Source organism: Sinocyclocheilus grahami, unplaced genomic scaffold (genome assembly GCF_001515645.1).
Source record: "Sinocyclocheilus grahami isolate Dianchi unplaced genomic scaffold, SAMN03320097.WGS_v1.1 scaffold15.1, whole genome shotgun sequence".
Classification (NCBI taxonomy): domain Eukaryota; kingdom Metazoa; phylum Chordata; class Actinopteri; order Cypriniformes; family Cyprinidae; genus Sinocyclocheilus; species Sinocyclocheilus grahami.
In genome coordinates, this window is record NW_015505194.1 from 3763582 (window position 1) to 3789300 (window position 25719).

At 37.8% G+C, this 25719-nt stretch overlaps 3 protein-coding genes across 4 annotated transcripts in view; 1 reads left to right on the forward strand and 2 right to left on the reverse strand.

The window, feature by feature from the left end:
• The window catches only part of kif26aa (kinesin family member 26Aa), a 78205-nt gene extending 73393 nt beyond the window's left edge, over positions 1 to 4812 (reverse strand). Inside the window, exons 1-2 of the mRNA XM_016294628.1 lie at positions 4568 to 4812; positions 3920 to 4171 (exon numbers count right to left, since the gene is read on the reverse strand). Of these exons, the coding sequence (XP_016150114.1) occupies positions 3920 to 4171; positions 4568 to 4627 (312 nt within the window). The 5' untranslated portion in view covers positions 4628 to 4812. The remainder of the gene's footprint in view (positions 1 to 3919; positions 4172 to 4567) is intronic.
• A 2003-nt stretch (positions 4813 to 6815) lies between these two features.
• prph2lb (peripherin 2-like b) lies at positions 6816 to 24310 on the forward strand. 2 transcript variants are annotated; one of them, XM_016294681.1, is made up of 4 exons: positions 6816 to 6892; positions 20798 to 21613; positions 21955 to 22201; positions 23366 to 24310. In XM_016294681.1, exons 2-4 carry the CDS (start codon positions 21036 to 21038, stop codon positions 23618 to 23620), a joined length of 1080 nt encoding a protein of 359 aa, XP_016150167.1. In that variant the 5' UTR covers positions 6816 to 6892; positions 20798 to 21035; the 3' UTR covers positions 23621 to 24310. The 2 variants fall into 2 exon arrangements, with proteins under 2 accessions (XP_016150167.1, XP_016150160.1); XM_016294674.1 differs by lacking the exon at positions 6816 to 6892 and adding an exon at positions 20051 to 20343.
• On the reverse strand, positions 17907 to 19553 carry tmem179aa (transmembrane protein 179a, genome duplicate A). Its single transcript, XM_016294694.1, has 4 exons — positions 19149 to 19553; positions 18920 to 19057; positions 18246 to 18324; positions 17907 to 18119 (listed from the first exon to the last, which is right to left on the reverse strand). Exons 1-4 carry the CDS (start codon positions 19448 to 19450, stop codon positions 17946 to 17948), a joined length of 693 nt encoding a protein of 230 aa, XP_016150180.1. The 5' UTR covers positions 19451 to 19553; the 3' UTR covers positions 17907 to 17945.
• Positions 24311 to 25719: the final 1409 nt, after the last annotated feature.

The window sequence follows — 25719 nt, forward strand, 5'->3', positions numbered from 1 at the left end:
GACTCTGTTCCATGTTTTGTGTGTGTCTTGCTCCCCATGTGCCTTCCTATGCCCTTATTTGGTTAGTTTCCTGTTCCTGTCCTGATTAAGTTAATTTGTCCCAGGTGTTTCCCTTGATGTTTCATTGCTCCCAGGTGTGTCTCGTCATCCCCTCATCCTGTATGTATTTAAAGTGTTCCCAGTCCCTAGCTCTCTGTCCGCTGTTAAACGTCTTCCTGAGTTCGTCTGCCTTGGTTCATGGAATTAAAGCCTTGTGAAAGTATTCTCCAGCGTCTCCTCGTTCCTCTATCGTGTATTGTGACAGAACAGCGGACCAAAAAAAGTAAGCGGCACCCCCTCTCCCCGTTTGATTTCCATTTTTGTTTTGTTTTTTCCCGTGCGTTCTTCCACATCCCCAAATGGAGGAACGATTAATGTTTCTCACGTTGGCTCAGGCGAGCCCAGACCCCATCGTCTTTGCCAGGGTGTTCGTGCCGCTCGCCCTCACCAGCTCGCTCGAGGGGGAAATCCTCGCAACGCTGTTCCGGATCGGGATAACATTCCATCATCCCACGGAGCTCCCAGACACCACCAACCTTGACTGGAAGGAGACAGTCATCCGGTGTCTGGAGAGTCTCCGATCCCGATCCGGAACCCCTCCGCCGGCCGTTCCCGAGTCAAGTCAGCAGGCAGTTAATGTGGCGAGCCCCTAGGACGTTTGTGTGGCGAGCCCCTAGGACGTTTGTGTGGCGAGCCCCACGGACGAATATGTGCCGGCTCCAGCCCCAGAGCTCGCTCCAGTGTCGGCTCCAGCCCCAGAGCTCACTCCAGCGTCGGCTCCAGACCCAAACCAGCTCCTCGAAGGCGCTTTGCTGTGCCTGCTCCTCCAGAGCGTCCTCCAGTGCCAGCACCACGGAAGCGCTACACTGTTCCCCAGTATAGCCCACGAAGGGCTCCTGTCCCCCGGTCAAGCCCAGGGAGGGCTCCTGTCCCCCGTTCAGCCCAGGGAGAGCTCCAGGCCCCGAATACAACCCCCTACATGGCGAGCCCCTAGGACGTTTGTGTGGCGAGCCCCACGGACGAATATGTGCCGGCTCCAGCCCCAGAGCTCGCTCCAGTGTCGGCTCCAGCCCCAGAGCTCACTCCAGCGTCGGCTCCAGCCCCAAACCAGCTCCTCGAAGGCGCTTTGCTGTGCCTGCTCCTCCAGAGCGCCCTCCAGTGCCAGCACCATGGAAGCGCTACCCTGTTCCCCAGTATAGCCCACGAAGGGCTCCTGTCCCCCGGTCAAGCCCAGGGAGGGCTCCTGTCCCCCGTTCAGCCCAGGGAGAGCTCCAGGCCCCGAATACAACCCCCTACATTTCTCCAAGTATTTTTTTGGGGGGGGTACTATTGCTCCAGCCGTAGAGGCCGAGGCGGGGGCTGGGGCCGCGGCCTCGGAGGCGGCTCCGCCATGGCATCCTAAACTACCTGCTCCACCATGGCCTCCCGAGTCCCCTGCTCCGCCATGGCCTCCCGAGGCTCCGGATCCGCCATGGCACCCGGAACGGGTACCGCTCTGGAGGCCCACTGTCCCGTGTCTGTCCTGAGGGACCTCCAGAGTGCCCCCCCCCCCCCCTCCCCATTGGATGGTATATGGCGTGAGGACACGTCTTCCGGAGGGGGGGCGTGATGTCAGACTCTGTTCCATGTTTTGTGTGTGTCTTGCTCCCCATGTGCCTTCCTATGCCCTTATTTGGTTAGTTTCCTGTTCCTGTCCTGATTAAGTTCATTTGTCCCAGGTGTTTCCCTTGATGTTTCATTGCTCCCAGGTGTGTCTCGTCATCCCCCTCCTCCTGTGTGTATTTAAAGTGTTCTCTGTCCGCTGTTAAACGTCTTCCTGAGTTCGTCTGCCTTGGTTCATGGCATTAAAGCCTTGTGAAAGTATTCTCCTCGTTCCTCTATCGTGTATTGTGACATTACTCACCCTCAAGTTGTTCCAAACCTGTATGTCTTTTTTTTTTTTTTGAGCACAAACAGTTGATGGTAGCCATTGACTTCCAAAGTATGGAAACAAATGATTTGGAACAACTTGAGGGTGAGTAAATGATGACAGAATTTAGATACTATCTCTTTAATAAATACCTCTAAAATGACTTCATAGTGTGTTTAATTAGAGTTGGAGCTAAACTCTGCAGGACACCAGCCCTCCAGGACCAAGTTTGGTGACCCCTGATCTAAAGTATTGGGATGGAATTGTTATGCTCCAGTGCATTAGGGAGGGACTGAAACCACATTAATGTTAGAAAATTAGAAGGGCAGGATTTACCCAAAACAAGTGAGTGAAATGTACATCTATCCCCAAAATAAACCTTGCAATCTGTTGAAATAAAAAGGTGTGACTGAATTGGACACTGTAGCTTTACAACCCAGCACTGCTGCATTATAGTACTGCCTTAAAGTGTTCGCTAAACATGGTCTTTAATATCTTTCTTTTTTTTTTATGAAATGATTCCTAACCACCATAAAGACGCAACACATAGAATATGATTACCATCATATTCATCATAATCATAAACATAATATAAGCTTAGTTGCAGTTTACTTTGAGCTGATTCTTTGAGCGAAACACTAAGGTGGGCCGCAACCTTCTTTTTATGCACTGCCAGGACAGCTAATATCATCAGAGCACTCATCACAAATGATAGGCATGACTGCTTACATTCATCTCAGCAGTTCTTCTCTTGAATATAGCCACTCAAAGTGTGTCATCGCTCACGATTAATGGGACCATAAAATTCTGCTGAGTCGGACCGTTCTACTGGTCATTGAAATGTGTTTTACCTGCAATACATCTCGATATCATCTATAATAGTCATTGTGGACAGTGTAGCCGCTGGTAGCTGTGTCAAAAACAAGTAGCACACCTCATATTTTGAGCATTGTCTAAGGGTATTTTAGATGCATGTTGGGCTGTAGAGGCAGACGAGTCAAAATACTGTGTAGACTGCAATTTCAGCTTCATAGAGTAATGTAGGTATTATCCTTAATGACAGCGATGTGTCCAAAGGTGTTCATGTCAAATGGTGTTTTGGACTCGCACTGCATCAGATTCATATGAGTATTGTAAATTTTAGATGTTTGTGTATTAATATGTGGACTTCTTGAGGTCCGTAAGAAGTCTCTTATGGTGCACCAAGGCTGCATTTATTTGATCAAAAATAGACCAATAATACTGTCAAATATTATTACAATTTAAAGTAATTGTTTCTAACTTAATATATTACAAAAAAGTAATTTATTCCTGTGATAGCAAAAACTGAATTTCCAGCATCATTACTCCAGTCTTCAGTGTCACATGTTCCTTCAAATGTCATTCTAATATTCTGATTTACTGCTCAATAAAAATGTATTATCATCACACTTTAATATTAATTTAATACTTTTGTGGAAACCATGATACAATTTTTCAGGATTCTTAGATAAAAAAAATATATATATATATATATCGATCAAAAGTTGTTCCACGCCTGTTTGACTTTCTTTATTCTATGAAACATAAAAAGAAATGCTGCACAATGACAGTCTCTGTCACCCAACACTTTCTTAACATTTAAATATTTTTTCTCCATACAATACAATTGAGAAGACACTGAGACTGCCACTATCCCAAACATTATCTTTTGTATTCCACTGAAGAACAAAAGTGAGACAGGTGTGGGTGAGCCTGAGCGTGAGAAAAAAAAGATTGAATTTTAATTTTTGAGTGACTTTAAGGTTCTTGAACTCTCCTAAATTCTTTATTATTATGTAATGTATATTGTAAGAAATTAACGTTCACTGTCTTTAATTAGAGTTCAGTCTTCAAAGATGAAAATGATTATTTCTAAACCACAGTCACTGTCTTCATGGTGTAACAGTCCCTGAGATGAATTGATTTAATGGTTTAGTTGAATGCACAAACCTTCAGAGTTCCTGGCTCAGCCAGTTCACGCGCCTGCCTGTTCAGTTGGTTTGCAATGATTTGACATCGCTGACACAGGCTTTCCCTCCCATGCTTGTTCTCAGAATAACTTAACTCCGTTACGAACACTGAACCGGCACCCTCCGGGTTTGGCCGGCTGCCACATTGCACTTCCTCTGCAGAATGAAGCCTTTTCCTAGGACTGAGTGCTGGACTCTGCACCGATTCACTGCTTCCTGATACTTCAACAACCTTAAGTGGGAAAAGAGCAGAAAACAATTCAAACTGAGAGATGAATGAAAAATGTCTGCTGGAATAAAATGTAGGCTGTTAGCAACACAAAACTTTACTTTAAGACTCTCGTAATATGGTCCACTCAAAATCAAAATTTCCCTGCTAAAAAGAATTTAAAAATAAAATAAAACAGCTTGACCCAATGCAAGAGTTTGCTGGTCTTAGCAGGTTTAAGATGATTTCCAAGCCTTGCTAAGCTGGTCTTCAGGTAGTCTAGTTATTCTCCTATACTACTGACCCACAAATGTAAGCTTTTTTCTTGTCTTCATGAATCAAATGCTAAGAATTTACATAGCAAAGTTAATAAAAGCATTTAAAAAATAATCTGCACACTTTTATCATACTATATCTCACCGTGAACCTCCTGAAATCTGGGCTGCGTCCTGCACCTTGAACCCAATAATGAGAGCGCATGTTTCTGTTTTAAATATCCCCGCGTGTCAGACAGTCTCATGTGCTCCGACTCACTGCATTATCCATTTGATTTCATGGATTTTAACGCATAACTTTATGTAAGCGTCTAACGTTGAGTTTTTCCAGTCTTGCGAGTTGTTGCGCTTCTCAGTCCCACGTTGACGATAAGTGAATTGAAATCAGCTCTCAAAGTTCTACTGATGTTGAATCGCTGAGGGGCGGAGCAGAGTCACTGCTCACACAGCGCGCTCCTGACTGATTCACATTGAAGGCGCATCGCTCGATCTCTTGTGAGTAGGGGTGAAATGTAACCTGTTTTCACTGACAACAGTGGTGTAGGCAGAATAGACGTATGCAGACGTATCGAGACGCACTTTTTCATTTACTGTCATAGATTCCATAGCTGAGTGAAATAGGCCTACTGTGGAAAAACTCTCAAATCCCATTCCTCATTTCCTGTCAGAAACGTTTAAAACTCATACATCTGTCACAGCCACAACGCCTTAATGTCTATTAATATACAGGGCTCACACATAAACTCTCTCACACACCTACGGGCAGTTTATAGTGTCCAAATCACATATGCTGCTTTGGATTGTGGTGGAAAACAGAGCACCCAGGGGAAAAGAGGAAAGCCACGCCAACACATTGCAACATGCAAAAAGGCTCAGACTTTTTATTTTATATTCTATGTAGAACACACTTGTTATTTTATTCACGTTACTTGCACTGTATGGCTATATATTTTATTATTTATCTCTTTTTTTCCAACAATTTATTTTTGCATAGTTATATAGTATTATAGGAACACTTAATGTAAAATAAGCATGATAACAAAGTACTGTGAAAGACACGGAAAGGGAGTATTTTCAGTGGCGCAGTCAAGCCATTTACTATTCCTGTAGCGCCACCACATGGCCGGAATCTGCAATCGCATTTGCATAAAACAAACCATTATGAAGTTTAGTATTTGTTGGTGGAGCTTGTATACAAAATATTTTACTGTTCAAAAATGCGTGATTTGATTTAGAAATGTTATAAGCGCCGTATTTTAGACTACATTGTGATTACATTTGCGTTTCGTTGTGGTCAAAACACTTTACAGCTGTTAGACGCGTGAGATCTAAACCATGACATGAAACACTGTGCAAACACTTAGTGGGATTTGCTGTGGTTACAGTAGACACCGACATTGATGGGTCTTTTCGAAGGAGCTGTTCGTGGTGCTTTTTCATTATAAATAAGCTAAGAATGGGCTTAAATGTGCTATATTTAACAGCTATGAAGTTAAAAAGCATGCAAACGGAAAATGAGCTATTACCTTCTGTTTCTCTTCAGATAATGATTGGTCAATCCAAATATTATTTCGGCATCCAAAATGAGAGTGTCAAGTTCCACAGGTGTTTCCCTCTGCTGTATATTCCTTGAATCTTGTGGTGAATCATGTAAAGTCATGTGAAACCTCTTGTTTGAGCTGTGTTGTCATCTGGTACAGCCAATTTCGAATTACCAAAACACGCCGCTTAATGAAACCGTGTGAAAAGGCATCAAAATAGGACTTGTGACTTTTTAAAAGACAACGTTGTCCTTGAGGAGCTCCTGAGTATGTTTAACCATCTATTTTCCTTTGCGCGTGGAGATGCGCGATCACACTGTTAGTCCAAACGAAAACCATGTGGATCGATTGTGTCTCCGCCTCTCTCTCACTCTCTCTCTCTCTCTCTCTCTCAAAAGATTTGCATGAATTATTGTCAGATCTCACAACACATATCAACTTCACCTGTTAGGCTATTATTTTATTTTATTCGTAATGCAGTGTAGTAGCCTATATGCAGCCATTTCGTTCCGTTTTAGCGCATTGCAATGGTCTCATATATCATATCTTACATTAGTGTAAAATAAATATTTAATTGGCAGGTTAACACGCTGTGTAATTATTTACTATTTGCGTAATTAATGTCTGGCCTTTGCAGGCCTTTATCTCATTAATGCCTCCCTGCAACTAGCTAAAAAGTCACGCGAGTCTAATGGGGGTGAAATTTATATTGTATGGGATTACTGGTGTCCGATCATTTCATCCACCCTGGAGTCACACAGACATGCCCTGCATCCTAAACACAGCGTCCCAGGGGAACACCTCAGCTGTTTTCATGCCAGCGTAATCTAGCCATTATACCATTAATGGAAACATCTCCACCTCTGATGAATATCAGCTCGAAACTCTTCAAGTTGTTCTGAACGTCTCAATCAAAAACAAGTTCAAAAGTAAGTTTTTTATTTTATTTAACCACCCAATATTTTCCTCCAAAATGTAGCTATGAAGGCTAAATAATAACCTATAAAAAGTTATTCTAAAAATATAGCTAAAGCGTAAAACAATCCAAACTACACATATATATATATCACACAATACAAAATAAGGTTTGCTGAAAAATATTAAACTTGTCTTAAATCCATGGATTAATTGATGGTTGGTAAAAAGAAGCTACAATGCGTTACCAAAGACACACACTCAAATTACTGTTTTGTAACAAAATAAGAAAGAATAGTTATAGGTTTCATTTTGAATTAGGTTTATTATGTTCAAACAAAATACGAAAATCAAATACATCAACTGTAAAGCCATACAATCAGACATTTAACACACAGCAATGACAGAGAGAGCGCAAATAAGCCAACAACGCAGTCATCATTCACTGAATTCAACAAACCTGATTTTAACAAAGTAACAAGCCCGACTCTGCGTGAAATTTTCCATCGTCTGATCAAGTGGTCCTGAACATTTCACAATTTTCAAAAGAACTGTTGAACTGTTGAGAACCACTTGGCCAAAGAGGAAGCCACAGGTTACCGAAGAAAAGAAGTGTAGAGTGAACGCCATAGATCCGGGATCCTCTTTCGAAACCTGCTTTGAAAAAGAAACATTTGAAAGCGAGATGATTCGTTTTTTTAAGGACATCTTTCCATACAGACGAACTGCACATCTCTTTCCAAAAGCGCGGTGCTTTTATAGAGAGCAAACGGATGGGGTCTCACTCAGGGCGGCGTGGAATGATGATCCTGCCGGTTGGACTCGTCAGAGAGGTTCTTGCCAATGCGTGGGTTAGTTCACCCTAAACCTGCCTGCTAGACCGGTTATGAGTGAGTGAGCGAGCACACCTTGCCTTATGAGAATACTCCACTTTTTGCACACTTTTCGAGTTTCCTCAAACGATTGAAATGACCAATTTGCTGATCTGAGTGTCTTCATTTTACCTGTTTACTCACAAATATCCTAAATTATGAGTATTTATGAGTAGTTAGTAGTGGATAGTGATTAGTAGTTAGTAGTAGTAAATCATGCATTTCAGATGAGTTTAGGCTGTTTTCATCCAGGGCTTTCAACCAGTAGTCATTGAAGAGATATAAGATCTATCTACAGACACACACACACACACACACACATACAGATTTTATATATATTACAAATTACAATGCTTGGCATTATATTTTCAGCACTGTTTACACAACTCGATTCATATAAAAATAAAGTTTCCAAAAAGGGGTTTTTGATGCCATAGAAGAGCCATTTTGGTTCCCAAAATAACTAAAAATATAAATAAATGAAATATATACACACTGTATAAATAAGTATGTATATATATATATATATATATATATATATATATATATATATCAGTAATATTGTGAACTACTTTGACTATTTAAAATAACTGCTTTCTATGTGAATATATTTTAAAATTTTATTTATTCCTGTGATTTCAAAGCTGATTTTTTTATCATTATTACTCCAGATTTCAGTGTCACGTGATCCTTCTGAAATCATTCTAATATTCTGATTTGCTGCTCAAACATTTATTATTATTATTATTACCAGTGGTGTGAAGTAACGAATTACAAATACTCACGTTACAGTAATTAAGTAGTTTTTATCAGTAATTGTACTTGATAAAGACATTTATAATGTTACAACAGATTTCTATTTCAGATAAATGCTGTTATTCATCAAAGAAACCTGAAAACATTCTACTCAACATAATAATAATAATAATAAATGTTTTTTGAGCAGCAAATCAGAATTTTAGAATGATTTCTGAAGGATCATGTGACACTGAAAACGAGCAATGATGCTAAAAATCAGCTTTGAAATCACAGGAATGAATTACATTTTAAAATATATTCAAATAGAAAGCAGTTATTTTAAATAGTAAAAATATTTCACAATATTACTGTTTTTGCTGTATTTTTGGATCAAATAAATGCAGGCTTGGTGAGTAGTGGAGAATTCTTTAAAAAACAACAAATCTTACTGTTCAAAAACTTTGACTGGTGTATATCAACATGAGAGAACACATATAGACTACACTATTCATTATAAAATAATACATTTAACACACACATTAATTCCTTACTTTTTGTACAATTTGCTTGACAAATGTGTTTCATCATATTATAAATAAGAGGGAAGAAATTCAATGAAAGCATAAAAATACTCTGCCTATTGATACACATGAATAGGCTTATTCATATAAAGCTGTTGTCACCATATTCATTATAAAAAGATTCACTCTGTACGACAAATGAATGCCATTCTACAGGCTATACTTGTAAAGATGCCATCATGTAGCATGTAAAGTCTAATCAGAGGCTGTTGTCTACACAGCAGACCTGTTCTTTGAGGTCACAGTGAAACTGCTAGCATTCCTCTGCTTTCAGAAGAATAGATGTGATGGAGGGCCATAGCATAGGAGAGAATTTTTAAGAATTGGCACAAAACCATACTTGTTAGACTTGTAAACTGTTTCGCCAATATATAAGTATAAATGAGTCTGAGTCAAATGCAATTTATCATTTACTGATTCACAGTCTGAAATCTGTTCTATGAAGCTAAGTGCAGAACAAGCTTATAAATCAAACAGAATTATCTTTTTTGAAAATCTAAAATAGCAGAAAGTTTTGTGAGAGGGATAGGTTTAGGAGTAGGGTTGGGTAAGGGGATAGAAAATACAGTTTGTACAGTATAAAAACCATTGGATCTATCAAATGTCGCCATGAAATGATGAAACAAGAAAACCCAACGTGTGTGTGTGTGTGTGTGTGTGTGTGTGTGTCTGTACACTTGCATGTGACTGAAGCTCACATTGATGTCCATGTTTTGGCTAAACTTGCTTGTGCGGTAGAGCTAGTTCCGGTGGTAGCATCAGATCACATTTCTTTGTTTGTTTGTTTTTTGAGATACGCAGAGAGAGAGAGAGAGAGAGACATGTTTGCAGGCCAAGTATTTATCTACAATGTAGTGTATAATGTGTGCCACTTCAATCTTCTGTGAGATCAAGCCAAATAATACAAATAATTCAATGAAGCATATCTCCTCTAGCCCATCTGAGTGTCCTAACAGACCCAGGTTGACATGCTAATAGAATAGAAACTGGAATAACAGTCTACATTTTTTATTTCTTAAAATATGTATAGTTGCTGTGCTTGTGCTGCTAAGCAACCATATAATATCAGAAAACAGCAAACTGGCAAACATGAATCACAAATGACACAAATGCTGTTTCTATGAAATCATCATCAGACCAGTAGAGAAATGGGAGGGAGATGAACGGAATGCTGTCTGTACTGAACTCAACAATAGCTCCTCTGCATTCTTCTTCTGTGAGAGGCTCTGTGACATTTTTAGCCTCTGTGACAGATCTGTAACAAAACAGCTCTTTTATGTGTAAACTACAGGTCCGGATTGTTACTGGCATAACCTATGTCCTTGCAAACGGTCATTTTCACATTTTTGTGGATACAAATTGCGACATTTATAATGTTACAACAGATTTCTATTTCAGATAAATGCTGTTATTCATCAAAGAAACCTGAAAACATTCTACTCAACATAATAATAATAATAATAAATGTTTTTTGAGCAGCAAATCAGAATTTTAGAATGATTTCTGAAGGATCATGTGACACTGAAAACGAGCAATGATGCTAAAAATCAGCTTTGAAATCACAGGAATGAATTACATTTTAAAATATATTCAAATAGAAAGCAGTTATTTTAAATAGTAAAAATATTTCACAATATTACTGTTTTTGCTGTATTTTTGGATCAAATAAATGCAGGCTTGGTGAGTAGTGGAGAATTCTTTAAAAAACAACAAATCTTACTGTTCAAAAACTTTGACTGGTGTATATCAACATGAGAGAACACATATAGACTACACTATTCATTATAAAATAATACATTTAACACACACATTAATTCCTTACTTTTTGTACAATTTGCTTGACAAATGTGTTTCATCATATTATAAATAAGAGGGAAGAAATTCAATGAAAGCATAAAAATACTCTGCCTATTGATACACATGAATAGGCTTATTCATATAAAGCTGTTGTCACCATATTCATTATAAAAAGATTCACTCTGTACGACAAATGAATGCCATTCTACAGGCTATACTTGTAAAGATGCCATCATGTAGCATGTAAAGTCTAATCAGAGGCTGTTGTCTACACAGCAGACCTGTTCTTTGAGGTCACAGTGAAACTGCTAGCATTCCTCTGCTTTCAGAAGAATAGATGTGATGGAGGGCCATAGCATAGGAGAGAATTTTTAAGAATTGGCACAAAACCATACTTGTTAGACTTGTAAACTGTTTCGCCAATATATAAGTATAAATGAGTCTGAGTCAAATGCAATTTATCATTTACTGATTCACAGTCTGAAATCTGTTCTATGAAGCTAAGTGCAGAACAAGCTTATAAATCAAACAGAATTATCTTTTTTGAAAATCTAAAATAGCAGAAAGTTTTGTGAGAGGGATAGGTTTAGGAGTAGGGTTGGGTAAGGGGATAGAAAATACAGTTTGTACAGTATAAAAACCATTGGATCTATCAAATGTCGCCATGAAATGATGAAACAAGAAAACCCAACGTGTGTGTGTGTGTGTGTGTGTGTGTGTGTGTCTGTACACTTGCATGTGACTGAAGCTCACATTGATGTCCATGTTTTGGCTAAACTTGCTTGTGCGGTAGAGCTAGTTCCGGTGGTAGCATCAGATCACATTTCTTTGTTTGTTTGTTTTTTGAGATACGCAGAGAGAGAGAGAGAGAGAGACATGTTTGCAGGCCAAGTATTTATCTACAATGTAGTAGATCATAGCAGCCGAAATTTTAACGTTTGTTTGCTCAGTTTGATAGATGCTGCGCCGTGTGTTCTCCTTTCTACAAGAACTCGCGCTCCCTAGTCATTGGTGTCTGTTCGTGCTGGTTCCACTCTAGTGTTCTGGTTCAGCTTGTGGCGAATTTGATACCAGTAGCTAACAAGCTATATGCCTTTAGCATTGCCACTTTACAAATTGTCGTGTTGACCAATGTGGTGATGACGATCAAACTGTTCTTCGTTTGCAAACATCATTGCACAAGATAGATAGATAGATAGATAGATAGATAGATAGATAGATAGATAGATAGATATCTTTTCCACTTGTAAATCGCGTAACCAAATCTCAACATACTTTTTATCTTAGCATTAGCCTAGCCAAGCTATCACTGCCATCAGTGTAAAAGGCCCTGTTTTAAACTAACTAACAGGCCTGTGCCATTCAAAAAGTCCAAGGTGTTTCGATCATAGCAGCCGAAATTTTAACGTTTGTTTGCTCAGTTTGATAGATGCTGCGCCGTGTGTTCTCCTTTCTACAAGAACTTGCACTCCCTAGTCATTGGTGTCTGTTCGCACTGGTTCCACTCTAATGTTCTGGTTCAGCTTGTGGCGAATTTGATACCAGTAGCTAACAAGCTATATGCCTTTAGCATTGCCACTTTACAAATTGTCGTGTTGACCAATGTGGTGATGACGATCAAACTGTTCTTCGTTTGCAAACATCATTGCACAAGATAGATAGATAGATAGATAGATAGATAGATAGATATCTTTTCCACTTGTAAATCGCGTAGGTGTCTGCTAAATGTGTGATTGTAAGTGTAAAGTGCTCTGTTTTGAACCGCCATTATAATTTCAGTCATTCTTGAGAAGTGGGACATAACAGGGTGCAAAATTTAAAAAAGTAAAACCTTGTACTCAGAGAAATTAAACTACATTTATGTATCTTATATGTACTAAGCTACTGAGCTATGCTTTGATACAATGTAGTGTATAATGTGTGCCACTTCAATCTTCTGTGAGATCAAGCCAAATAATACAAATAATTCAATGAAGCATATCTCCTCTAGCCCATCTGAGTGTCCTAACAGACCCAGGTTGACATGCTAATAGAATAGAAACTGGAATAACAGTCTACATTTTTTATTTCTTAAAATATGTATAGTTGCTGTGCTTGTGCTGCTAAGCAACCATATAATATCAGAAAACAGCAAACTGGCAAACATGAATCACAAATGACACAAATGCTGTTTCTATGAAATCATCATCAGACCAGTAGAGAAATGGGAGGGAGATGAACGGAATGCTGTCTGTACTGAACTCAACAATAGCTCCTCTGCATTCTTCTTCTGTGAGAGGCTCTGTGACATTTTTAGCCTCTGTGACAGATCTGTAACAAAACAGCTCTTTTATGTGTAAACTACAGGTCCGGATTGTTACTGGCATAACCTATGTCCTTGCAAACGGTCATTTTCACATTTTTGTGGATACAAATTGCTTCAAATTTGTTATGAAAGCTTGTAGACTGAGGATGTGCAAAGAGAAATTATATTAATTTGTAAGTGTATTATAAAGTTTTCAGTGTTTTATTGTATTATGACTGATTTTATTTGAGAAAAATACATTTACTGTAAATATAAATACAAAAAGTATTACAAAAAAACTGCATGAAATTAATAATTTAACACAATCAATTCATAATCATAATAATGACAAAAAAATAAGTGAGGATTCATGATTGTAAGCAGTGATAATGTATGTATTCACTGGCTTCATGTGAATTTATATAGTGACCTGCACAACGATCAACATCATTCACATTCACTTGTTTCGCTGCAGAGGAGAAACAACTCACTGACTAACCCATAACCCACTAACTCTCTGTGGGCCGAATTGGTCTGTTATCTTGAAGAAAGCTGCTATCAGGGGGCAGTGATGTGACTGTGAATGTGCCTTGGGAATAATTTGTCTTTTTTTTTGTGTGTGCACTTTACCTCTTGTGTGCCCTGATATGATCAGACAACAGCAAAGTAAGCATACAGTTGTAAAGATAATTTAAACACAATTTTCCCAGGTATTGACTAATTTGATTGGATGGAATAGAGGTTGTTGAAGTTTTTGGCTCCCTATGAGAATGACCTGGACTCATTCAACCTCTTTAGTTTACCACAGAACCAGACAACTGCACATGTTCACAATGTATTACCATTCTGTATAATTTTGCTGAGTCATCAGGATGTTTTACAAATATAACTCCATATAAGGAAATGGTTGAAATGGTCTATCAGGTTTTTAGCATTTTATGAAAAAAAATGTCACTTACGTTATGCTCAGCAAGCAAAGTTTCATTGTGAAATTTTAATGTGACATCAAATGTTAGAATGTTGTATAACCAATACATGGCGAATATTAAAATTAAAATTCAATTTTGTCTGCAAAACTTCACTCACACTATAGGCTACACTAAAAACTAGACTGACTTGTTATAAATGCTAAACATTTATTTAAACGTCACAACATTTTTATATTTGCTAAAGATTACATTTAAATGATTACTGTTTTTGAATATTAACTTTAACTGAGAGTTCAATGAGGGGAAAGGTAATCTAATCATCTAAAGTAATCTAAATGTAGATTCAACTCAATATACAAAGGTAAGCTATTTGCTTCAGACATTTCCTTTAGTATTTCTGCTGTAATTATGACAGAGCTGCTTGTTTTACAGCTGTGTTATTAAAAGAAACTGAATGTTGATATAACTAAAAAGATAATAGATTGTATGTTTTTCAGCATTTAAGTTAGATCATTTTACACAGTATATATTGTATTTAGTAATTTAAATAATTTGTCATCCTCGGGCCCCCATGAAGTTTGTTGAGCCCCCTTAGGCCCCTTAGACATAAGTATTTAGTGGGTTGAAAACCATATGGTACCATAACCATTTTGTATCACTAGTGTTTATGACAATTTCAACAAAATGAGAAATGACATTTTCTGAGTACAATTTTCATACTCAGATGGATATGGCCATAATGTAGGCTAAGTAACCTTGTATATTTGTCCACCCCATACACCAAATCTCAACATACTTTTTATCTTAGCATTAGCCTAGCCAAGCTATCACTGCCATCAGTGTAAAAGGCCCTGTTTTAAACTAACTAACAGGCCTGTGCCATTCAAAAAGTCCAAGGTGTTTCGATCATAGCAGCCGAAATTTTAACGTTTGTTTGCTCAGTTTGATAGATGCTGCGCCGTGTGTTCTCCTTTCTACAAGAACTTGCACTCCCTAGTCATTGGTGTCTGTTCGCACTGGTTCCACTCTAATGTTCTGGTTCAGCTTGTGGCGAATTTGATACCAGTAGCTAACAAGCTATATGCCTTTAGCATTGCCACTTTACAAATTGTCGTGTTGACCAATGTGGTGATGACGATCAAACTGTTCTTCGTTTGCAAACATCATTGCACAAGATAGATAGATAGATAGATAGATAGATAGATAGATATCTTTTCCACTTGTAAATCGCGTAGGTGTCTGCTAAATGTGTGATTGTAAGTGTAAAGTGCTCTGTTTTGAACCGCCATTATAATTTCAGTCATTCTTGAGAAGTGGGACATAACAGGGTGCAAAATTTAAAAAAATAAAACCTTGTACTCAGAGAAATTAAACTACATTTATGTATCTTATATGTACTAAGCTACTGAGCTATGCTTTGATACAACCTCCCAACTTTTCTCTTTTTTAACAAAATGTGCCTTTTTACCTTGCACTCATAGGTGACATATCATGGCTGTGGCACAGGAAATATTAACATTAGGATATAAAATATTCTAAAACTAAAACATAGCAGAGCCTGTCTGACACTGATGTACTCTGTAGAGGTGAACTGTGGCAAGGGGGTCCTTTAGAGTGACAGCTGCCCCTGATATTCCCTGATTTTATTACATTTTATTGAATGTCTGACGGTGTTGACAAAAAGTGGGGACGCAACTTTAAAATCTTATTAAGCATGCATGTGTCATTAAAAAACAACCTTGCTTTGGAGATATTATTAAGTACTGCTTTTGATAAAACAAGCTCTTTTTTCATCATTAAAAAAACTTTTTTATCCATTTTATTGCATATGAATGATTGAACCCTTCTCTGTGGACACACTGTTTTAGATGTAGTGAGAGGACATTAAGAAACACAGATTTGGCATAATAATGAGAAAATTAAATTGAAGGTGATAATTGTGTTAAATACATTCTATTATTAATCCCTCATGACATTTTAAATAGAAAATATTTTTATTTTTAAACCTAATAGCAGTTACCCTTGCTGGACCTGTTTTGTCCGATGTCTCAAGAATGACTAATTTGATAGAATATATTTTCTGCTGCATTTATTGCTGAATAAACAACCAACCTCCATTAATTCTGCCTGAAATTACCTAATAATATAGTCAGGTTAATTGTATTGAATAGCCTACATTTAAGTTAAATTTTTAAAAGTTACAAAAGCAAATGTTACCCATTCGGTGGAATGTCCCTTCTACTTTATGTTTTATGTTTGTACTGTTTTTAGTGTATATATGGAACTATGGTATCACCATAGGAACAGTCCCAATCACCTTACAACAATCACATTATGTCACAAATTGATCAAAAACAAGAAAATGACCGAACTTCACGTAGCCTACAGTACATTCAGTTATATGTGTAGCGATTTCTTTTGCAGCCACTTGGTGGTGATCAAGACAATGAAACTGCAAATCCATATAGCTGGCGAGACGAACGGAGGGTTGCACCAGCATGTCTAAAAGCCAGTACAGCTTTACATAATAATAAATATGAAAACAAAGAGAGATGGTACTGCTGATTATTATTGAGGATGTATGAGGTGCTATAACATAGGAACCTAATAATCAGCAAAAATAAAATTCAACTTGCATTTTTTTTTTAAAGTACCACAATAAATCTAAGAGTTCCAACCACTTTTCAATTTTTATAAATTAAATATAATATAAAAGACTAGCAATAATAAAGAAAAAGCAATCAAATATTTTGTCAATCAAGTGTGTGTTAACTAAAAGCCAAAGATTGTATATAAGTTGGGATAAACTCTGCACCTAGGCTATTGGTAATAGAATAAAGACCACATAAGAGCCATTGTTCTGTTTTATTTCTGATTATATTTTGTTCCCATGTACAATAAAACCAGTATTAGATTCTATGTGAAGCTGAATTCACATTTCACGTCTGAGTGAACTGTGGAGCTGTGACATCTGCTCAAAGAGAGCATCCTTTACACTTTACTGAGTCTTCTAAATGCACAGCTGCCTACTCAAAAGAATGAGGTACAGCGTAATATCTCATAGACAGTGTCTTCATATAAGAGTGAATATGAATATAATTCCATGTACAGTTTGATGAGAGTTATGTAAGGATGCTGTGTAAAGAACAACAATTGAACTCGAAATATTTAACTCTGGAATCAGCCTTGAATATGAAGTTTTCCATAATCATTTATTTAAAGAAACATAGCTTGTAATAATCTAATAACTCAGACTCAGATATAATGTTTAATATATGTTTTATAAAAAATATGTTTATTCAGTTATTAAACTGGTTCATGAAGTGTAAATGAACAACAGAACATGAGATATTTGTTTAAATCATGGCATTCCTGTTGCAAGAACTCCTCTGTAAAGGATGACCTAGCAGGAGCTCCTTCTCTTGAACAAGACTGTCTAGCAGCTCCTGCTGCCGATGGTTATGGTAAACCTTCAGGAAGGCTAGTACTGTTAGACCCAACCAGCATAACCAGGCCGACCACAAGCCAAACCCTACTCAAAAGAATGAGGTACAGCGTAATATCTCATAGACTGTGTCTTCATATAAGAGTGAATATGAATATAATTCCATGTACATGTACAGTAATGAGAGTTATGTAAGGATGCTGTGTAAAGAACAACAATTGAACTCGAAATATTTAACTCTGGAATCAGCCTTGAATATGAAGTTTTCCATAATAATTTATTTAAAGAAACATAGCTTGTAATAATCTAATAACTAAGACTCAGATATAATGTTTAATATATGTTTTATAAAAAATATGTTTATTCAGTTATTAAACTGGTTCATGAAGTGTAAATGAACTACAGAACATGAGATATTTGTTTAAATCATGGCATTCCTGTTGCAAGAACTCCTCTGTAAAGGATGACCTAGCAGGAGCTCCTTCTCTTGAACAAGACTGTCTAGCAGCTCCTGCTGCCGATGGTTATGGTAAACCTTCAGGAAGGCTAGTACTGTTAGACCCAACCAGCATAACCAGGCCGACCACAAGCCAAACTGTGAGGGGAAAAAATGTTACATATATTAATACCACATATTATAGAGATTATGTGCAATAGACCCATGAAATACATACTGGAAAATCTCTGCTTGTGAATGTATGTTTTATGGATAAATGTTTACCTGTGCAATGGCAAACTGGTCATAAAACGAGTTGTTGTCAACACCAAGCTCTAAATCTGTGTCTTGCAGATCCTCACAACTGCCAAATGAAATTAACCAAATTTAAAGCAACCATAAACTTTTTACCTTGAAATATCAGTTTCAAAATCACTGTGATGGTACGCAGACTTCTAATAAGATGAATTGATTGTTTTTTCCCACACGATCCCCCCAAACCTCTGTTCTGGGGGAGTATATCGCTGCATTTCAAATGGGATAAATCCAAGGGCACTTCGTAGCGAGTGCAAACATGACCACAATACTGAAGGTCAAAAGAGTACAACTGATGAACACTTTGCTAGGGTGCTCCACAGTCTCAAAATTACAAAAAAATCTACAGTTGCCTTAAAACCCAAGTAATTTGAAAGTGACTATATTTTGGAAATTTACAATGGCGGAGAAAAAATATGAGAGCCAATTAGAATTTTGTAACTAATTACATTAATTACTTTTATTAACGTTTGTATAACTATAACTATTAGTAATATAAAAAAGTATAAAAAGCAATATCACGCTTGCTCTTTGTAGTAGGCTACTAAATATCAGCATGACTCTTATTCAGCCCTAGGTATGAGATACAGTGCAGCACTCTTTTGTGATATTGCTTGACTCTAACTGATTTAAAATGAGTTTACCTGCTGGGCATGACCCCATTTTCAGTGACAGAATCACACCATGCACTGAAGCCAACACTGGAGATGGTACCGGCAACAAACACCACAAATACCACCAACAGGCACAAGAGCAGATTCAAGAAGGCATGGAAAAGAGAGCTGCCAAAACATGTACGATAACATCATTTACTGACTGAAACGTGGGTATGTTTTTATGCAATGTGGTGTAAGTGAATGAGGGGATGCCTACTCGTCGTGGCCTTTGCAGAGGAAAAAAAAGGTCCGCCATGCCTGTACAGCGGACAGAATGAGAGACACGATGCCCACGAACGTGATGAAGCGGCAGGATGACTCTGGTCCCCATTCTTCAACTAAAAAGCGCTGTTTCCCCATCGTCATGTTCTCATTCTGCCACATTCCCTCAGTAAACAGCAGGCATTTCCCCTGGAAGTCATCGCTGTTTTCAGAGAGCGGCACGACGGCGATGAAACCGAAAAGAAATGCTAAAAAATAAAGGATGCACTGGCCAAAGAGACAATTATCGACGGCCATCGTTCCGGCGACTGCATTCGGCTACTGCGCATGACGGGGAATGTTAAACTTTGTCTGCATCATGTTATCGGACGACGACTAAAATGTCACCACTGCATGCACAGCATCTTTGAACATTTTGACTGCAATGATAAACTGCTGTTTACGCAACGATGCAGCAGTTTAATCATAGAGATGTTATTGATAAAAATGTAGTCATGAATGAATAAATACAACAAAATGCAAAAAAATGCATTTTCTGGAAGGAAGAACTATAAAATATTCCATGTTCAGTTAAGTATACTGGACGTCTTATTGAACATGTTTTTTACATGAATGTTTAAAAAAAATCTGACCTTTTATTTTTCACATTTCATAGACATTCAGGTTTTTTAAAATTGTGTCAAAAAGATTATATAAGCATCATTTTCGCGTTCTGCGATTTCATTTGATCTCAGAACAAATCGGCCCAGTGACTTCTACATAACCATTGCTGTATATGCCAAAAAACTCAAAACAAAATCGTCCAGTATAGGATACTGACAAATTCCAATGTGAACTTATACAGTAAAGGCTTCTCCCTCATATCTAATCATCTTGTTTTGGGTCGATGGGGTTTATTTCACAGATAATAAATACATCTTATATGATTTATTATTGAAAGCATGTGGGTGTGGAAGCACTGATGTTATTCGCTTGGGATTGGCCCAGATGGTTTGGAAGGGTTCTGTTAAATCCTAAGGATAAATGGATTAGGTGGAGGTCAGTGAGAATTCACTCTAAACACACTCCTCACCTCTTCTGTGGTCTCTTTCTTGAAATATGCAAAAAAAAAAAAAAAGGAAATATGACAGCATCTACAATCAAGGTCCATGGATAACAAGCCCATATGTGAATGTGTGAGATCTGGGCAGGTAGGTTATGTGATTTTAAGGGGGTGGGGGTTGTGGGAATACAACTGAGAATGGCATTAAAGTAGTGCCTATAGTGGCTAGAATAACAGCTAATGTTTTGCTATTTATGTTTTTTGAGTGTGTACATGGAATACATACTTGACAAGTTAACAATGCCCTGATTGATTACATTCTAAATTCATACTCATATTAAATATGCATTAAAACAACATATAACTTAATAAAACTATGAACCATAAGTAAGCTATATGCATTATAATTGATAAAATACTTAACATTTCTACAACTTAATGAACCAAGATAAGCTTCCACATTCAACTCAAAAATAATACTTAAGTAGGCCTATTAGTATATAGTAAATATACAAATATATTTAATATATATTAAATAGCCATTTACATACATTTTAAACTGTCCATGCATTTATTTTATTACATTTTCATCTTGATTTCAGTATCTGTGCTATTATGAAGCTACGGCCGTCATTCAGGAGTGTAAAAATACCTAACCTAAGCTGCTTATGTGGCCCTTTTGGGCTTCTCTCCCAGTTCACTTCCCTCCTCCCCATGGAACATGTTGCCTGTCTTCTCCCATTTACCCAGTACGTTATATCACCCTAAAATAAAATGAGCTTTACACCTGGACGTAAACATCTACCACTGAGACGGTAAAAGTAACGCTCCCCATCGAAAATGGCAGTCTTAAAAGTGACATTTACGAAGACAAACAGAGACAAACTGGCCCAGGTTTTATGGGTGCTGAACTGGGTGTCTGTGGTAACTGGAGTCACGCTCTTCAGCATGGGCCTGTTCTTAAAGGTGGAAATCGAGAAGAGACGGGAGCTGATGTCAAAAGAGATCGTGTCAGTGCCAAACATGCTTATCTGTGTTGGCTTGACTGCCTGTGCTATCAACTTCCTGGGGGGCAAGATCTGCTTTGACTGCGTGGACACTACCAAGTTCCTGCGATGGAAGCTGCTGATGCTGCCTTACATCATATGTACCTTTTTCTTTACCTTCTGCATCCTCGTGGGCGCCCTGATGTGCTATAGCATGCGTAACGATCTGGAGGAGTCGCTGTTTTTGGGCTTGCGTGATGCCATGCGCTACTATAAGGACACGGACCTGCCAGGCCGCTGCTACATAAAGCACACAATGGACATGCTGCAGATGCAGTTTCAATGCTGCGGCAACGGAGGCTATCGAGACTGGTTTCACATTCAGTGGATTAGTTACCACTACCTGGATATGACCAATAGCGAAGTGGTGGAGTAAGTCAATATCTACCCACAATGCACTTTAATGTTACGTGGTTCACCCATCAATGAAAACTGTCATCATTTACTCACCTCATGTCGTTCCTAACCTGCATGATGGCTTCTGTGGAACACAAAAGAAGATATTTTGAAGAATGTTTCAGTTGATTTTGTCTATACAATGAAAGTCAGCAGGGTCAGCAGGTTCCACTGAAGAAAGAAAGTCATACAAGTTTAGAACAACATGAGGGTGAGTAAATGATGACCAAGTATTTATTTTGGGTGGACTATACCTCGAATATAGGTATATTATTAATATTGCAGAAAGTTATTTAATGCATTCTTCTCTTCTTCAGGCGACTGCGGAGTAACGTTGAGGGAAAGTATCTGATTGATGGAGTGCCGTTCAGCTGCTGTAGCCTGCATTCTCCTCGGCCCTGCATTCAGAATCAAATCACTAACAACTCAGCACACTATAATTACAACTACCAGAAGGAGGAGCTGAACCTGAAATGGAGGGGCTGCAGACAGGCCCTGCTGGAGCACTACACACAGATAATGCAGTCCATTGGCTTAATTGTTCTCATCATCTGGCTTTTTGAGGTGTGATATTGACATTGTTTTCTATGTTAATATATTTTAAAATGTAATTTTTTCCTGTAATGGCAAGACTGAATTTTCAGCATCATTGCTCCAGTCTTCGGTGATCCTTCAGAAATCATTCTAATTTGCTGATTTCTTATTATTATCAATGTTGAAAACAGTTGTGTAGCTTAATAATTTTGTGGAAATGGTTACACTACCATTCAAAAGTTTTTCTTTTTTAAAATTAATACTTTTATTCAGCAAGGATGCAATAAATAGATCAAAAGTGACTTTTATAATGTTACAATAGATTACAATGCTGTTGTTCTGAACTTCCTAATCAAAGAATCCTGAAAAAAAACTACATAATCATTTCCACAAAAATATTAAGCAGCCAAAAATGTCAACATTGATAATAATAAGAACTATTATTAATAATTTAACACTAATAATAATTGAGCACCAAATGAACATATTAGAATGACTTCTGAAAGAAATTACCATAAATGTCTTTACTGTGTTGAGATGACTAGGAAAAACATCCCAATTAACCTGAATACGGGTTATATGTATTTTTTCTTTATTTTCTTTTTTTTTCTTTATTCCTATTATAGTTATTTTTTCAGTATGGGTTAGTTTCACAGTTCAAATCAAATGCAAGGGTTTGCAGACATCTACTGATAAACAGATGCAATTTCAATTGGCTTAATTTTCTTTCTTTAAAATTTAAAGTGAAAAAAAGTGAAAGGGATGTGACGTGACATGTAGCCAAGTATGGTGTCCCATACTCGGAATTTGTGCTCTGCATTCAACCCAGCCAAGTGCACACACACAGCAGTTAGTAGTGAACAAACACACACACACCGTGAATACACACCCTGAGCAGTGGGCAGCCATGTGCTGCAGCGCCCGGGGAGCAGTTGGGGGTTCGGTGCCTTGCTCAAGGGTCTCACCTCAGTCATGATACTGAGGGTGAAAGAGAGCACTGGTCATTCACTCCCCCCACCTACAATCCCTGCCCACAACCCCTACCCACAACCTTTGGGTTACAAGTCTGACTCTCTAATCATTAGGCCATGACTGCCCCAAAAAGGGTGAGAATTGAACCTGCAACCTCTCATTCTTAAAGCAAGAAACACCCGTAGCGTCCTCATTTTCTTCAATCTTTGTTCCTTCCTCTAGGTGTCAGTGCTGATAGGAGTGCGATATCTTCAGACAGCCATGAAGAATGTGCTGAGGTTAGGAGACGCTGGCTCTGAGTCTGACGGCTGGCTTCTGGAGAACAGCATTGCAGACACTGCACGTTATAACTTCAACATCATCAAAAACCTGGGCAAGTGCTACCAGGTGGATGACGATCCCAACATAGACGTGCCAAGCACCAGCCAGCAAGCACAAGAGAATGTGCCTGTAAAGCAAATCCCTGTCGCCCGGTAGCATAAGAGACATTGGACACTGAGACTTACCCAGCCATTCAACAATGGCAGCCTTGGCGAGGCAGATCAAACTCTGCATTGCCACCTTTGACTCTTTACTTGATGCACACAAAGAGGAATGAAAGTTAAGAATGAAATGAAACAATAAAGCATAATGTGAAGGAGCTCTCAGCTGAAAGGCACTTCATTGTAAGGTCATCCTTGTGCCATACAAAAAAGAGAATGAAATGTGAAATACATTTTAAAATGCTGGGGAACAGGACTGATTTGTAACACTGGTTAACATTGCTGTAGAGAAAGATGGTAATGGAAGACAAGCTTCCCTGTGCCTCTACCCTGTAATGAAGATAATTTTGTCCATCCTAATAATATCCTAATGATAAACATATTTCAAGTTAATCTGAAAAGAGTTCAATTATAGGCCTTTGCTCCATTACTAAAAAGCTTTTACCATCCATAAAGTATAAAATGCCTTTTTCTCTTTCACTCACTTGCTTTACTTTACTGTATTAATGTTTCTACTAGTAAACCATTCACATATTGCAGTATCAAAGGATGAATTTGGCCTGGGCCAATAGGCCTAAAATTATTATTATTTTTTTTTTTGGTTCCAGACAGCTTATCAATACTAACAGTGGCTTCTGAATGCACTATTGCAGCACTACTGTTTTATATAAGCCTAAATTGTTTTGCAGTGTTATTAAACCCATTGTGTGATTATTCTTTTAATTATGACTTTATTTCTCACAATTGCTGTTTATATGTATATATGGTGACAATTCAAATAAAAAAATTAAGTTTTTATCAGGCATTTCTCATATGCAAAAATAAAGTCAAACATCTAAGAAATTAAAGGCATAAGAGCGTTTTGACAAAATCTTAATTACAAGAAATAAAGTTAAATTTCAGAGATTTTATTTGTATTTTAATTCAGCTTGCTTGATTGTTTACTCCGTGACAAGAGAGGGCCTCCAAAAAGGCTAGTCACCACCAGGGGCCTTGTACTGTCTTCAACATGTATGCTTTGCCATCAGATTATATTTTTTCTGCTGTATTTATCAGCATGTATTAAAACATATAATTTTACATTACATTTCAGAGGTAAAAAAAAAAAAAAATTGTTACAATGATTCAAATCTACAACATTTCAAGTTTGCTCGTTATGTTTGGTAAGCCCTTCAGGACAAGCCAAAGGATGCTAAATTTTCGGGCACAAGTACTGCTCCAAACCAAATCCCCTAAACTAAAGAGATTGCTGCACTAACAGCTTTTTTCCCACCTTGGATTAAAAACAGTTTGACAACTCACTCAACCGGTAGCCTTCTGCTAATGTAGTATGTACTGGGGACGTTGTCACGTGGTACCCTGGAACATGTTACTGTCCTCAGCGCTGAAAGGGGAAAAACAGGATTGACCAATCACAGTCATTTGTGATTACATCATCTACAGCTTTTAATGTTCATTACATTTTTCACATTTATTTCTCTGTTTGGACCATTGTCGCGTTTGTTATATATGTCAAGTCAAGTCAAGTCACCTTTATTTATATAGCGCTTTTAACAATACAGATTGTGACAAAGCAACTGAACAGCATTAATTAGGAAAATAGTGTCAATAATGCAAAATGACAATAGTAAACACTCATTTTTCAGTTAAAGACAGTTCATCATTGAATTCAGTGATGTCAACATCCAGCTCAGTTCAGTTTAAATAATATCTTTGCAATCAAGTCAACGATATCGCTGGAAATGAAGGGGCCCCAACTAAGCAAGCCAGAGGCGACAGCGGCAAGGAAACAAAACTCCATCGGTGACAGAATGGAGAAAAAAAACTTGGGAGAAACAATTCTAAAAAACTTTTTTGTTTGGACCATTTTGTTTGGACCATTGTCGCGTTTGTTATATATGTCCTGCCAGTCATCAGATATGATAGGCTATATCTGCATATAGTTTTAATTAAATGGTCAAACATACAAAACTAGTAAGAAAATAATTTGTTATTCTCGTGTACACCCTATTAGCAAATTTATAAGGATACTCACAATTAATCATATTAATTGTATACTGGAACATGTTCGTTAATATCACTCACTATATAAAA